This window comes from Sebastes fasciatus, chromosome 4 (genome assembly GCF_043250625.1).
Source record: "Sebastes fasciatus isolate fSebFas1 chromosome 4, fSebFas1.pri, whole genome shotgun sequence".
NCBI classification, from domain to species: domain Eukaryota; kingdom Metazoa; phylum Chordata; class Actinopteri; order Perciformes; family Sebastidae; genus Sebastes; species Sebastes fasciatus.
In genome coordinates, this window is record NC_133798.1 from 37,673,298 (window position 1) to 37,688,662 (window position 15,365).

At 36.9% G+C, this 15,365-nt stretch overlaps 1 protein-coding gene across 9 annotated transcripts; it reads left to right on the forward strand.

Moving 5' to 3' along the window:
* The first annotated feature begins 1,156 nt into the window (after positions 1-1,156).
* On the forward strand, positions 1,157-14,663 carry mrps35 (mitochondrial ribosomal protein S35). Of its 9 annotated transcripts, none has more exons than XR_012593701.1 (10): positions 1,157-1,320; positions 4,269-4,318; positions 4,503-4,670; positions 5,486-5,546; positions 6,283-6,422; positions 8,381-8,490; positions 8,591-8,660; positions 13,634-13,981; positions 14,070-14,214; positions 14,330-14,663. XR_012593701.1 is itself a non-coding variant. In XM_074633997.1 (8 exons), exons 1-8 carry the CDS (start codon positions 1,176-1,178, stop codon positions 13,907-13,909), a joined length of 1,020 nt encoding a protein of 339 aa, XP_074490098.1. In that variant the 5' UTR covers positions 1,157-1,175; the 3' UTR covers positions 13,910-14,464. The 9 variants fall into 9 exon arrangements, 1 of the variants encoding a protein (XP_074490098.1); XR_012593702.1 differs by having other exon boundaries at positions 14,070-14,188; positions 14,310-14,663; XR_012593695.1 differs by having other exon boundaries at positions 13,634-14,234; positions 14,310-14,663.
* The last annotated feature ends 702 nt before the right edge of the window (positions 14,664-15,365 follow it).

Sequence of the window (15,365 nt, forward strand, 5' to 3'; positions counted from 1 at the left end):
TTTATTATTTATTTATTTATTTATCTCACTTATTATTGTAAGTGTTGGTATTATTATTGTTATTTTAATTATTATCATGGTCTCATCATCATCATGATCATCATCATCATATTTATTATTATTCATATTATTAATATATATATGTATGTGTATATACTGTGTTATATATATATTTTACAAATTTATTTTCTTTTTGTTTTGTTTTTGTTCCCCCTATGCTCTACACATAAAATGAAGGATGTCTGTATGTGTGCATTATATGTGTTTAAGAGTAGATATATGTCATATACAGTATAACCATCTAGCCTCATTCAATGACAAACACACACCCATTATCCACACACACACACACACACACACACACACACACACACACACACACACACACACACACACACACACACACACACACACACACTTCTTTAATGTGAAAATGTCCAAAATAAATTAACATTTCATTTCATGCACAAAACAAATCCCATTTCTCAAGTGCAGTTTACTTTATTTATGATGTTACAGGTGTATTTCATGTATGATGTACATTGTACCTATCATTATTATCATGCTTTATGCTGTACTGTATGTAGTAAATAAAAGCTGAAAATTAGTTGATTTGTCGAAATATTTGTCAATGTACAGAAACATATCAAATATGCAAAGCATTTCCTAGTTCCAGCTTTTTAATGTTCCAGTATTTGATGCCTTTGCTTGACAAAACAAGCAATTTGATGACATCACCTATATTTTATCATCATTTTCTGACATTTTCTTTTAACTTTTAACAGAATAATAATCAGCAGATTAACTGTTAATTGCAGCCCTATAGCAAATAATAGTATTCTAGTTTATTTATCCCTTCTCTAGACTATGCATCTGTCATTGTACTTCTTTTGCTCTTCAAGTCTGATGCTACTGTGGTCTTTTTTATATATGTCCCTGCACACGTCTTCACTTGTTTTGTAATCATTTTAAAACACAATAAAAAAATAGTGTAAATACGAAAGGAGAAAAACTGTAATTTTAACCAAAACATTTTTCTAAGTTTATTAAAATATCAGATGAAGTCCCATCATGCGTCACGAGCTGTGCCTCCTCACCTGTCCTCACCTGCAGGAGGCGCTCAAATTAAACGCTTCGCTTTTCTCCCCGTTTGTCCCTTGCTGCTGCTCGTAGTCATGTGGAAAACCATGGCTGCACACAGAAGCAGGATGTTTCTCTCTCTAGGTCGACTAAATGTTTCTGTTGTTGGACTCCAGACTTCAGTCAGCAGAGCCACATACACCACGGGTTTGTCTGTAACTTCTAATCATGGAAATAAAGGTGAGTTCTTCACTGAAGATGCTGAAATAGATCACATTAATCCATGCTATATGCTCAGATAACTGCTGTCCTCTGACACATGGAGGATGTTCAGCAGTCAGAGGGTCTAAACCTACGACTTTATTATATTATGACTTTATATTCATTATATTACGACTTTATATTCATTATATTATGACTTTATATTCATAATATTATGACTTTATATTCATTATATTATGACTTTATATTCATAATATTATGACTTTATATTCATTATATTATGACTTTATATTCATTATATTACGACTTTATATTCATTATATTACGACTTTATATTCATAATATTACGACTTTATATTCATTATATTACGACTTTATATTCATTATATTACGACTTTATATTCATTATATTATGACTTTATATTCATAATATTACGACTTTATATTCATAATATTACGACTTTATATTCATTATATTATGACTTTATATTCATTATATTATGACTTTATATTCATTATATTACGACTTTATATTCATTATATTATGACTTTATATTCATAATATTACGACTTTATATTCATAATATTACGACTTTATATTCATTATATTATGACTTTATATTCATTATATTATGACTTTATATTCATTATATTACGACTTTATATTCATTATATTATGACTTTATATTCATAATATTACGACTTTATATTCATAATATTACGACTTTATATTCATTATATTACGACTTTATATTCATTATATTACGACTTTATATTCATTATATTACGACTTTATATTCATTATATTATGACTTTATATTCATTATATTATGACTTTATATTCATTATATTATGACTTTATATTCATTATATTATGACTTTATATTCATAATATTATGACTTTATATTCATTATATTACGACTTTATATTCATTATATTACGACTTTATATTCATTATATTATGACTTTATATTCATTATATTATGACTTTATATTCATTATATTATGACTTTATATTCATAATATTATGACTTTATTGTTATAATATTACGACTTTATTCTCATTATATTATGACTTTATATTCATTATATTATGACTTTATTCTCATGACTTTATTCTCATTATATTATGACTTTATATTCATTATATTATGACTTTATATTCATTATATTACGACTTTATATTCATTATATTATGACTTTATTCTCATGACTTTATTCTCATTATATTATGACTTTATATTCATTATATTATGACTTTATATTCATTATATTATGACTTTATTCTCATAATATTATGACTTTATTCTCATATTACGACTTTATTGTTATAATATTACGACTTTATTCTCATAATATTACGACTTTATTGTTATATTATGACTTTATTCTCATAATATTACGACTTTATTGTTATAATATAATGACTTTATTCTCATTATATTATGACTTTATTCTCATAATATCATGACTTTATTCTCATAATATTACGACTTTATTGTTATAATATTATGACTTTATTCTCATAATATTATGATTTTATTCTCGTAATGTTATGACTTTATTCTCTAAATCTCAGATATATTTATTTTTCCTGATTGTGGCCCTAATACTCCGTCGTACCGTCGTACCGTCGTACCATAGACCTGCAACAATGATAAATAAAAATGAAAATGTAAACAAATAACAGTTATTCATTTCCATTTTTAAAACTCCACAGGGATCCACTGGAGAGGAGCTAAAGAGCTGCAGGTTGCTGACCCCCTGACTTAGCCACAAGTGTCAATTTACAATTATTTGAATTCCAAATTAATATTTTTTTATTATTATTATTATTATTTAGTCTATAAAATGTGATGAAATAGTGAAAAATGCCCATCACATGTCCCACAGGGCCCAAAATGATGCCTCCACATCGCTTGTGCTTTCCATCCAACAGTCCACAACCCAAAGATATTAAATTTACAATAATATGAAACAAAAAACAAGCATCAAATCTTCATATTGAAGAAGCCTAAAGCAGCGAATGTTTGGCATTTTTTCTTGGTAAATGACTTCAAGGTCATCATTTGTTACAGAGTTTTCTTCTGAACAAACACGTTCTGTTTACATTCAGTGTTTCACACCAAAAAAGCCTACAGTATATATTATGGCAAATGTTTGTTGGCCAAATTAAAACAGGGATGTTCAGCAGTCAAGAGTGTCTAATCTTGATGGATGAGATGTTTGCACACAGAAACCGATTATAAATATAGTTGTGGGGTGTGCGACATTTCAGGGGTTCTTGTGTCTATTTTATTGGTTCATTATGTCATTATTTTATTCTCTTCCCATCATAATCTACCTACAGTAGAATCAGACTTGAAAGGCAAAAGAAGTACAATGACAAATAAACTAGAATACTGTTATTTACTATAGGACTCAATTAACAGTTAATCTGCTGATTATTATTCTGTTAAAAGTTCAAAGAAAATGTCAGAAAATTATGATAAAATGAAGGTGATGTCATCAAATTGCTTGTTTTGTCTGACACAAAACCAAATATATTCAATTTACTATCATAAAAGGCAGCAAATACTGGAACATTAAAAAGCTGGAACTAGGAAATGCTTTGTATGCTTGATATGTTTCTGTACATTGACAAATATTTCGGCAAATCAACTAATTTACAGCTCTTATTTACCTCATACAGTACAGCATAAAGCATGATAATAAACTAAATGGAGGTACAATGTACATCATACATGAAATACACCTGTAACATACATCATAAATAAAGTAAATATGATAAATGAATATAAAAAACGCACTTGAGAAATGGGATTTGTTTTGCGGTTCTTGTATCATGCTGCTACCCCATTTATTTTGGACATTTTCAAATTAAAGAAGTGAGTGTGTGTGCGTGTGCGTGTGCGTGTGCGCGCGTGTGTGTGTGTGGCTAAACTTGAAACGTTCTACATTTCAGGCTTTCCTGATAGAGGCGGTAGAGGAGGCTTCAAAAGAGCCAGGAGACTTGTAAGTGTGCAGCTTTTATGTCTGTCTTCAAAGGCTGAATGTAACAAGATGATTTCAAATGAGATATGACATTGGATGAAGTTACTTATTAAATAGACAAGCACTGATTATTCTAATAAAAACTATGAGATCTGCAAAGATTTCCTCTCAGTTTCCTAATGAAAAAGCTCCCTTTGTCTTCCAGCCAGGGGATCCCAGGACAGAGAAGATGACGGTGGATCAGGACTGGACTTCAGTTTATCCAGCAGCGGCCCCCTTCAGACCGAGCTCCGTGCCCCTGCCTGTGAGGATGGGCTACCCTGTGAAGGGAGGTGTTCCTCCAGAGAAGAAGGGCAACTTGGAGCTGATCAAGGTCAGACCTCATTGCTTACATGCAACCACAGCATAAGCATGCATTTTTTTTTACACACAAGGGTGTTTGCCAGTTTAGAAATTGGGCACTGAATCAAATTGGAGGTCTATTTTTTTTACATGGATTAAAAGGTTAAAATCCTCTACAGACCAAATCTAGTCTCATATAGTTGCCTGTGGGCCGTATCTGTATGCATTCACATCTGTATATCTCCTGCATTTACCTCCCAGTAGTCGTTGTGACGAGTTGAGGTAATTGTACGCTCTTGCATTACTGATGGAGCACTTTTCGCTCTGCCCCGCGGCTCTGACGTCTCTGTGCCCGGATTACCGAGCTGCTGTGTCCAGACACCAGCTGCTCCATCTGGACTCGAGCCACTTGCAGATATCCACTACTTTCACCCGCCACAGCTGGATCTCTGCGTGCAGCCTAACGATATTGATTTCATTATCTCGCTCTGCCGTGCGGGGCTAAACTGCTGGGCATCCCTTACTTACATTTGAAATGTTTTAACCAAAAGAGATGCTTTTATCCAAACATAAGCCAATAATGTGGATTATGAGAAATGTATTTTAATATCAATATAGAATATAGTATTATATAATTTAAAACCAATGTATCCTGATATCAAGCATAAAATAATTTTGGTAGATTTTTTTGATCTTTGTAGAAAAATTCTGTATTTGTGTGTAAGTTTTGATTTACATTTTCTGGGATGTAGATATTTAGACTGCAGGACATTTGTGTTTTTTGTTACATGAACATTTGTGCATTTGAATGTTCACATAATCTCTCTCTCAAAAAATCTCTTTCAGATACCAAACTTTCTGCATTTGACACCGGCAGCCATCAAGAAACATTGTGAAGCTCTGAAACGTAATTTATTTTCTTTATTTATTTTTTTAATTGTAAAGAGAAAAGCTATTTCTTATTTTGTGGTGTTGTTTAGTAGTAAAATATTATTTACTTTACTTGGTAACACTTTATTTGGATAGTCCACCTACAAATAGTTTGAGTATTTAGAATATGTAGGTTACCCTGACCCCCCCAACCCCGTACTCTCCCACCACAACAAACATCAGACATCCCAATGGTTTAAGACAAAAATCAAGATTTTGATTTTCATAAATAACTGTATTTATTAGAATATAAATAAACAATTGGTCCCGGATATTGTTGGCTCAAAAGTGTTCAGTCAGTTTCACTAAAATTTACACTTTCATTAACAAATAAGTGCGGCTGGGCAGATGTGTGAGAAAGTGAGTTACAGGGGTGAAAAATATTTCTTTCTTTAATTATTTATTTGTTCATTTGTTACCTCAATGCAGAAAATGTGGAAGGGCGCTTCACCGGCATGTTTTTTAAAATTATTAGTATTTTTTTTAAGAGGATGACCAGCTATAAGGTGGCGCCCTAGGCGACCGCCTACATGGCCTATGCCATAAGCCGACCCTGGGTATGGTCATGAATTGTCACATCATATACTCCTGAATCTCAACCAATACGCTGTTGAAATGTTACAAATACTCTGTAAACTATCTGTAGGCGGACTATCCAAATAAAGTGTTACCCTTTACTTTAATAAATAATTAATAATTTCTTTGCCTTTCAGCGTTCTGTACCGAGTGGCCGTCTGCGCTGGACACCGACGCCAAATGTGACGAGCGCTTCCCCGTCAAAGTAGAGAGCACCGACTACGTGTCTGCCGGCCCATCCGTCAGAAACCCTTCGGCTCGTGTTGTTCAGCTCAGAGTGAGTTTCCCTGCTTTTACGGGGGTTTTTGTCTCTATAAAAAAAAAAGGTTTTGACAGTTTTAACCTGATGACCTTTGCTTTAACTGGGTTACATATAGGAAGTCATGTCTGGAGCGAAACCGGACTTGAGATGAGATTATAGAGATTTACAGGGATGCATAATCACCAGCTGACATCATGACTTATCCAGAGAGACGTTCATTGTCCAGTGACCTCAAACATAAGAAGTTTATGCCATCAAGTCTGCAGAGAGATTACAGCCCTATAGAATGATTCTACATTTAAACGCGTCCTGAAACTCTGTTGTTGTTGTTGCTCGTGTGTTAGTTTAAATTCTGTGGATTTTTTTTTCTAACTTTCACAGAATAAAAGTAACAAAACATTTCATCATTGACATATTTGTTGGGACATTTTGATATTCCTCTTAATCCCCCCCTCCAACCATTAATCCAGCCATGAGCAATCCTCCCCGCAGACCAGAAACCACACATGTGAACACGTCAAAACATGTAACGACCACAAGCCATGAAAAAGAAGATTCAAAGTTATTGAAAACAATAGAAAACTGGCCAGTTAAAATATAACAGATTTAGAAAATTGCATTTACATTTAGAGATTTTCCACACGGGTCATAAACAAACAGATTAAGGCTGCAACTAACCATTATTTTCATTGTCAATTATTGTATTATTATAGTTGTTTGGTCTATAAAATGACATGAAATGGTGAAAAATCGCATCAGAGCCCAAAATGACGTCCTCAAATGGTTTTTTTTGTCCACAACCTCAAAGATATTCAGTTTACTGTCACAGAGGAGGAAAGAAACCAGAAAATATTCACATTTAAGAAGCTGGAATCAGAGAATTTTAAATTATTTTTTTCTTAAAGAAATACTCAAACAGATTAATCGATTATCAAAATAGTTGCCGATTAATTTATTAGTTGACAATTAATTGTTGCAGCTCTAAAACAGATCGTTTTCCATTACATGCATGTGAAGGTGTTGGCCTTGTCGTTTTACAGTTTCACTGGTTGATAAAAAGGACAGAATAGTTCCTCTTCTGGCTTCACTCTGCCAAAGAAACATGTTCTATTTTATTCTCTGCTGCTTATATTGTTTTCCACACGTGAACTGAACACTAATACTGTTCTGCTTTTACACAAGTTAACCTTACAGGCCGTCATCGCTCTAAAAAAACATATCAAATGAAATGCTGCTTTACAACATTTAGGAATGTAAACTGACATCTGTCATTTTTTCCAGGTGAAAATGTGTCTTTTTTTTTTATCGTTAATCACCAGCCATCTGCTCCACTGACACTTAGATTATATCAGCACAGTAGGAATTATTCAAACATTAATCCAGGTGGATTAGGCAGAGAAATAGATTAGAGGGCAAATCTCAGTTTCAGTTGAACAAAAAACAAATTTGAATGCTGAGCGTATGTACAGTAGAAGGGTTGCCTTTAGTCTTTTTGTTCATTTAGACAGAGTGAACGCAGTGAGGGAAGGAAATCCTGCAAACTAAATCTGTGGCAGCGTTTGATCCACACCAGACATGTGGTTCCACAGTCAACAAACACACTGTACACTAAATATGTTCACAATGTCCCTTGTATAACCTATACATGTTTTTGCTTTGTACACATTATTATATAAGTCAAAGCCATGAAAAACAATGTAATCATGGAATAATCTCTGTTGTTTCCCATCTCTCCATTGTGCTCAGGGGCTTAGAGGTTATTCTGAGCGACAGCATCAATGCCAGCTCTGTATAAGTTAAAATACAACCTATATCTTGTCTCTTTATCTAAAGAAGGAGATATACTGGTAGTACATAATGAAATCCCGTCTGCCTGCCCTAATCTTTTTTGTCTTTACATCGCAAAGCTTTATGTGGAGTACCTGAACTATTATTTCTCTTGTGGTAATCTACTTGTGTTTTTGCCATCGCAGGTAAAGCTGTCCAGTTTGAATCTGGACGAACACGCACGCAAGAAAATGCTCAAACTTGTTGGGGAGAGATACTGCAAAGCTACCGATATCCTCACCATCACAGCTGACAGGTAAACACTCCTTCCTTTGACTTCAATATACCTAATAATAATAATAATAAAGTGAGGTGATGCCCTGAATCTCTTCCCTTTTCCTCCCTCCCTCTCCCAGCTGCCCATTGAGACAGCAGAATCACGACTATGCCATGTACCTGCTGACCGTCCTTTACCACGAGTCTTGGGTGAGTTGACTATATTAGTTTTTTCTCTTCTCTGCTGCGTCCACTGAACCATTTCTGTCTTGACTGAAGATGACATCGAGCAGCAGATACATGATTACAGACAGGGAAGATACTGCCCCCTACCCAAAAGCCACTGTCTCAGTTATTAATGGAGGATTAACAAAATGACAGCTTAGTCTAACCCCTACTTTACCCCTAACAAACTCTACTTTACTCCTTAACAAACTCTACTTAACTCCTAACAAACTCTACTTTACTCCTTAACAAACTCTACTTTACTCCTGAACAAACTCTACTTTACTCCGAACAAACTCTACTTAACTCCTAACAAACTCTACTTTACTCCTGAACAAACTCTACTTTACTCCTTAACAAACTCTACTTTACTCCTGAACAAACTCTACTTTACTCCTTAACAAACTCTACTTAACTCCTAACAAACTCTACTTTACTCCTTAACAAACTCTACTTTACTCCTAACAAACTCTACTTTACTCCTGAACAAACTCTACTTTACTCCTAACAAACTCTACTTTACTCCTGAACAAACTCTACTTTACTCCTAACAAACTCTACTTTACTCCTAACAAACTCTACTTTACTCCTTAACAAACTCTACTTTACTCCTAACAAACTCTACTTTACTCCTGAAAAAACTCTACTTTACTCCTTAACAAACTCTACTTTACTCCTTAACAAACTCTACTTAACTCCTGAAAAAACTCTACTTTACTCCTTAACAAACTCTACTTTACTCCTAACAAACTCTACTTAACTCCTAACAAACTCTACTTAACTCCTAACAAACTCTACTTTACTCCTTAACAAACTCTACTTTACTCCTAACAAACTCTACTTAACTCCTAACAAACTCTACTTAACTCCTTAACAAACTCTACTTTACTCCTTAACAAACTCTACTTTACTCCTAACAAACTCTACTTTACTCCTTAACAAACTCTACTTTACTCCTAACAAACTCTACTTTACTCCTGAACAAACTCTACTTTACTCCTTAACAAACTCTACTTAACTCCTAACAATCTCTACTTTACTCCTTAACAAACTCTACTTTACTCCTGAACAAACTCTACTTTACTCCTGAACAAACTCTACTTTACTCCTAACAAACTCTACTTTACTCCTTACAAACTCTACTTTACTCCTTAACAAACTCTACTTTACTCCTAACAAACTCTACTTTACTCCTAACAAACTCTACTTTACTCCTTAACAAACTCTACTTTACTCCTTACAAACTCTACTTTACTCCTAACAAACTCTACTTAACTCCTTAACAAACTCTACTTTACTCCTTACAAACTCTACTTTACTCCTGAACAAACTCTACTTTACTCCTAACAAACTCTACTTAACTCCTTAACAAACTCTACTTTACTCCTAACAAACTCTACTTTACTCCTGAACAAACTCTACTTTACTCCTGAACAAACTCTACTTTACTCCTAACAAACTCTACTTTACTCCTGAACAAACTCTACTTTACTCCTGAACAAACTCTACTTTACTCCTAACAAACTCTACTTTACTCCTGAACAAACTCTACTTTACTCCTGAACAAACTCTACTTTACTCCTTACAAACTCTACTTTACTCCTAACAAACTCTACCAGGGCTTAGCTGAGACACCTGTGCCTTTTCTCTGTCCACTCTCGTCTCCCGTCTCCTGTGACTCTTTTTGTTTACTGACCTTTTATATCTTCTTTCAACAACAAGCATCCATTCATTTAAAGGCTGTTTGCTGTCTTGCATTACTTGTACCGACGACCTGCTGTCACTTCACTGTGTTTTTTTACACTTTTGAGAGGTTTAGTTTGAGATCAGATGACGAGGACTGATTCTGATGAAACTGCAGCATGCAATATAAAATGGTATCACAGTTCCTGCATTAACTGCAGGACCCTCACTTGGAGAATTATGTGCAGAGGTGTTCCGATACGATATCTGAAATGCCTCCGATGCAGCCGAAAATGCTGAATCGGGTATTGGCGAGGAGTACACAGCTACACAGGAACAACAACACGTGTCACTCGCTACCCGACCCGTACATCCTGCCTGATGGTTCTGCACAGGTGCAACTCTTAACAGAGATGAGAAGGAAGCGAGATGGCTCACTCGTTAGCTACTTCCACCATCAGCTGCACATGCGCAGTACCGATCAGGCAGGTGCTAGCAGAGAGTGTAACGTTAGCCAGAGAGCTATCAAAATGTCAACAATATAGCAATATTTTACACTAGAAAATCTGTCAAACTAGATAATAAAAGAAAGTTCTATGCCATTCATTCTCTGTATGTATTTGTTCATGTTTTACAAAGTGTTTAACTAGAGCCAGGCCAGACAACAATGATAGCATTCATATCACATTAGTAGTATACAGCTGTTAAATATATATATATTGTTTTTAACACACTGGCATCGGCCGATACGCAAGTTAAGGTATCAGAATCAGTATCGGGAAGGAAAAACAGTATCAGAACATCTCTAACTATGTGGTAGAATTCATCAGCGTAAAGGTTAAACTAAAAGTTATTAAACTAAATGTGTACGTTCTATGAAATAAGTTAAAGTAATGCATTTGGTGCTATAGTGAGCAGGGAGACTATTTTTTTTTTTGCCTAGAGGTTCCAGTGTTTTATAGGTATTTATATTTATTTATTAATACATGTATTACCAATTGCACATAGTTTAAGCCTATAGCCTTTGTTTTAACCTTTTATTTTGTGTTTATATTTGTTGATCTGGGTGGTGAACTGCTGCATACAGTTCATCACCCAGAGATAAATAAAGTTGAATTGAATTGAATGGTAAAGTCCCACATTAACAGGTTGGTGTTAAGTTGAAGTGCGATTGGAACGACACTGAACTGGCACAACGGTGTGCATTAAGATTTCTTAAAAAATACAAAGACAATTTACAACATATATCAGGAATAAAATATTCTGCAAAAGATATTGTATTACAAAAAAAATCTGTTAAAGATTTGTATTTCTTAATCTGCGTCTTTGGTGACATTTGGCTAGCGACGTGGCACAAAAGCTTTCACCGGGGGGGATTCTTGTCCATGTTGCTCTGCGATCTGAGCGACTGAGCCCATTAGGGAGGTATCGGACTCGAATGGGCAGAAGGACGGCAAACAGCGGCATTGTTCAGTTGACATTTCTCCACACATTGGGGTAAAAAGACTCCCCTATCAGGTGTTGACCCTGATACTCTTAATTCACATTAAGCCGGCCGTGCCACATCGGAGAAGTCTGCCACCACGTCATTAGCCCGGGCGCTGTTTGCATGAATTAGCAGCCAGCCACATAAAAGAAAAGGACTTCCCGTATTATTGTGGAGCTTTTCCCGTCATGGCTTAGTCACATTTAAAAAAAAAAAAATGTCCTCAGTGGGGAAAGGTGTCCGAGCCAGGAAGCAGAACACTGTCCGCTGCCCTTTTGGACACACAATGGACGGTACAGTGCTTGTCCAGCAGGCTTGTGCAAGCTGTGAGAGCGGCGTAGCGTTCAGGTTGTAACGCTAGCCCACAAAGAGGCCGATTGTTAGCAGCCACTGAGGTGATTTTATCTCCCCACTCAGGGAGACGGACCTCCCCTCCCTGCTAATTCCACTTTGTGCTAATCCAGCCGACTGCTCAAAGCTGCCTCCAACGTGGAGGGAAGTTCAACCACCAGAGGACCAACACCTGTCCTTTCACCAAACTGAAAATAGAAATGTTATTTGGCGAGTACATCTTGAACTCGATCGGGAAAACAGGCGGTCACATGTCTCCTGGCAAGTTACAGACTGTTGACCAAACTACTTGATGGATGCACGGACAGACATGGTGTCACTGCTGTCAACACTTTCATTATTTAGTTTTGCATACTGTATTAAAGGGGACATATTATGCTTTTTCCCTTTCCCTTAGAGTGTTATATAGTTTTTTGTGAATGTAAAAGGTCTGCAAAAGCCCAAAGTCCACATCAAATGGAGTTACTCTCCCCGACAGAAACACTGCTCCTGAACTGCCTGAAACACCTCGTTTGAAGGCCCACCTTTTCTTCTGTAACATGGTGATGTCACCATGTTACACACAGCCTAGCGGCTAGTTTGGCACACCCTCAAGCAAAGCTAGTTAGAGCGTAGCCTGAAGAGTTTGGGTGGGTTGACCAATCACAACAGAGTGGGCCAGCTGACCGATCAGAGCAGACAGGGCTTTTCGGGAGGGGAAGAGGAGGAGCTTAAACAGAGCGTTTCAGACAGGATGAACCTGAAAATAAGCATAACAGATCCTCTTTAAACCGCATCAGGAAGAAGTTTGATCTTTGCCAGTATGACTTAACTTGAACTGTCAGTACAGTCGACTTTTTTGTTTTGTATGACTAAACTTTCCCTCTTCAAAAAATGTTATAGCTGCGACATATGAGGATAGTTTATCTAAAACTAATGCTTCTCTGTTTAGTAGACTTCAAAGCTACTGATCTTCTCCCAAGTATCTGGTGCTCCTCACTCACAAGGGCCTGGACTCGCTCCAAACGGGATGTTATGAGGATCAGATATGTATAGCAGTAATGATGGTCATTAACCTCAAACACCTGGACGGCAGCAGAGCCGAGGCTCTGTCGCTGCCCTGCTTTAAGCTGCTGCACAATGGGGCGTATTGTTCTCACGGCAACGTGATGACAGCTAGACGGCCAGCGGAGAGAGCGCTACATATGGAGAAATACTATCTCTGTGAGAGGAGCATCAAAGAAGGGCTGAGGGGTGACCGAGGACCCCCATATTTCACATCTGCTGCCATAATGTGTTCCAAACTAGAGACTGAGCCTCTTCCACAATTATATTATATATATAAATATATAGTCCAAATCTAATGCTACAGACAACCACGTTTCCAGTCAGGTTGGATAAATCTTTCATTTACAGTCTGCATGTAAAGGTGATGTTCTGTTTTTGTCTCATTCTCCAGAAAACGGAGGCCTGGGAGGCGGAGAAGACCGTGGCAGACATGGAGGAGTACAGCTGGGAGGACAGCCCGTCCCAAAAGAACGTCCTGGATATGCTGGTACGCATGAAAGTGGTCAGGGACGGAGAAGGAGAAGGCGAGGACGTGCGAGAGCAGCTGCTGGGAAGAAACGAGGTGCAGGAGTACAAGGACTCTGTGACGAGGTTGAAGAATGAAGGGGAGAGCGAGAGCACCATGCTGCAGTACAAAGAGGCCGTCAAGAAAGTACTTAACCTGTAGGACGAGATGTGTTTACATGAAGACGGTTACCAAGTTTTGGACTCCAGTAACAGATTACTTTAGATAATAACTGTTCCATTATACATGTAAGGGATAATGTACAGCGAGCCGGTCATTGTTGTGAAATAAAGGGGTTTATTTCACAACAACGACCCGCTAGCTGTACATTATCTTGCTTATTACACGGCTACTTACTTAAGAAATCAATAATTTCACAAAAAACGGTCCTCCAGAGTCCGACATCAGAGCTGCGTCCATAGCAACGGTCTGTTATACATAGCAACGGTCTGCTATACATAGCAACTGTCTGTTATACAGAGCAACGGTCTGCTATACATAGCAACTGTCTGTTATACATAGCAACGGTTTGCTATACATAGCAACGGTTTGCTATACATAGCAACGGTCTGTTATACATAGCAACGGTCTGCTATACATAGCAACTGTCTGTTATACATAGCAACGGTCTGCTATACATAGCAACTGTCTGTTATACATAGCAACGGTCTGCTATACATAGCAACGGTCTGCTATACATGGCAACGGTCTGTTATACATAGCAACTGTCTGTTATACATAGCAACGGTCCGTTATACATAGCAACGGTCTACTATAAAGAAATAACAGACCGTAGAATGCCGTGATTGACCAATCAGAATTGAGTATTCAACAAAGCTGTGTAATAAGAGGATATTACAACCTCGAGGGTCTCAACTATTGTATTTATTTTCCAAAATAAATTCACTGTCATCAGGTGTACGATGCTGTCGAGCCGTCCTTGAAGTTGGAAAGTTGTGTGAAGTTCTTGTGCATGACAGTCAAAGCTTTTATGTGATGAAAAGCCCCATTCAGTCTGTTTCAAACTCCCATCCCACTCTCGTCACTGTCAGCTGGAGGAGTGGCGGCGCCACCCGTGGAAGGATGCTTTCAGGCAGCAGGTGGTTGAAAAGTTCCTCACCCCCATCTTAAGGGAGTTTTGGTCTGCGGTCCGTGCACTTTCTAGGTCAGAAGAAACCCAATGCACCGAGGAGATGTGCTGGACTGACGGAGGGTTAAACACTGAAGGCCACGAGGAAAAAAAGTCGTCGATCATTGCACAATGTTGATCTGAACAACCGTTGAATTGTGGAAGCGTCCATTAAGTCCCACTTAAGACCAGCGTTAGTCCAAAGTCATCAGTTTAAAGTCATTGACGTACATCAAAATGTAGGTCAGCCAAACGGATATCAGATCGTCTTTCTTGAGGCAAAGTGCTGCGGTCGAATGCATCGACTGGCTCTTCTGACGAAAGTCGTTGCGTCACAAGTGAAACCAAAATCACGGCAAATATTGGTAATCTCATCCAAACAATGCCTCTGACTGTTCAGCAGGGACACTAAAGGTGAATAGGGTAAAACATTTAACTAATACAGTAGGTATCACTATGAAACTTCCCCAGTTGGTCACTTACATTAAG

What these genes read in the sequence shown, in the direction of transcription:
- mrps35 (XM_074633997.1), top strand. Translation starts at nt 1,176, where the DNA reads ATGTGGAAAACCATGGCTGCACACAGAAGCAGGATGTTTCTCTCTCTA. An exon ending in GCAACTTGGAGCTGATCAAG is followed by an intron (nt 4,671 to 5,485) that starts GTCAGACCTCAT and finishes AATCTCTTTCAG; the next exon opens with ATACCAAACTTTCTGCATTT. An exon ending in CTCGTGTTGTTCAGCTCAGA is followed by an intron (nt 6,423 to 8,380) that starts GTGAGTTTCCCT and finishes TTGCCATCGCAG; the next exon opens with GTAAAGCTGTCCAGTTTGAA.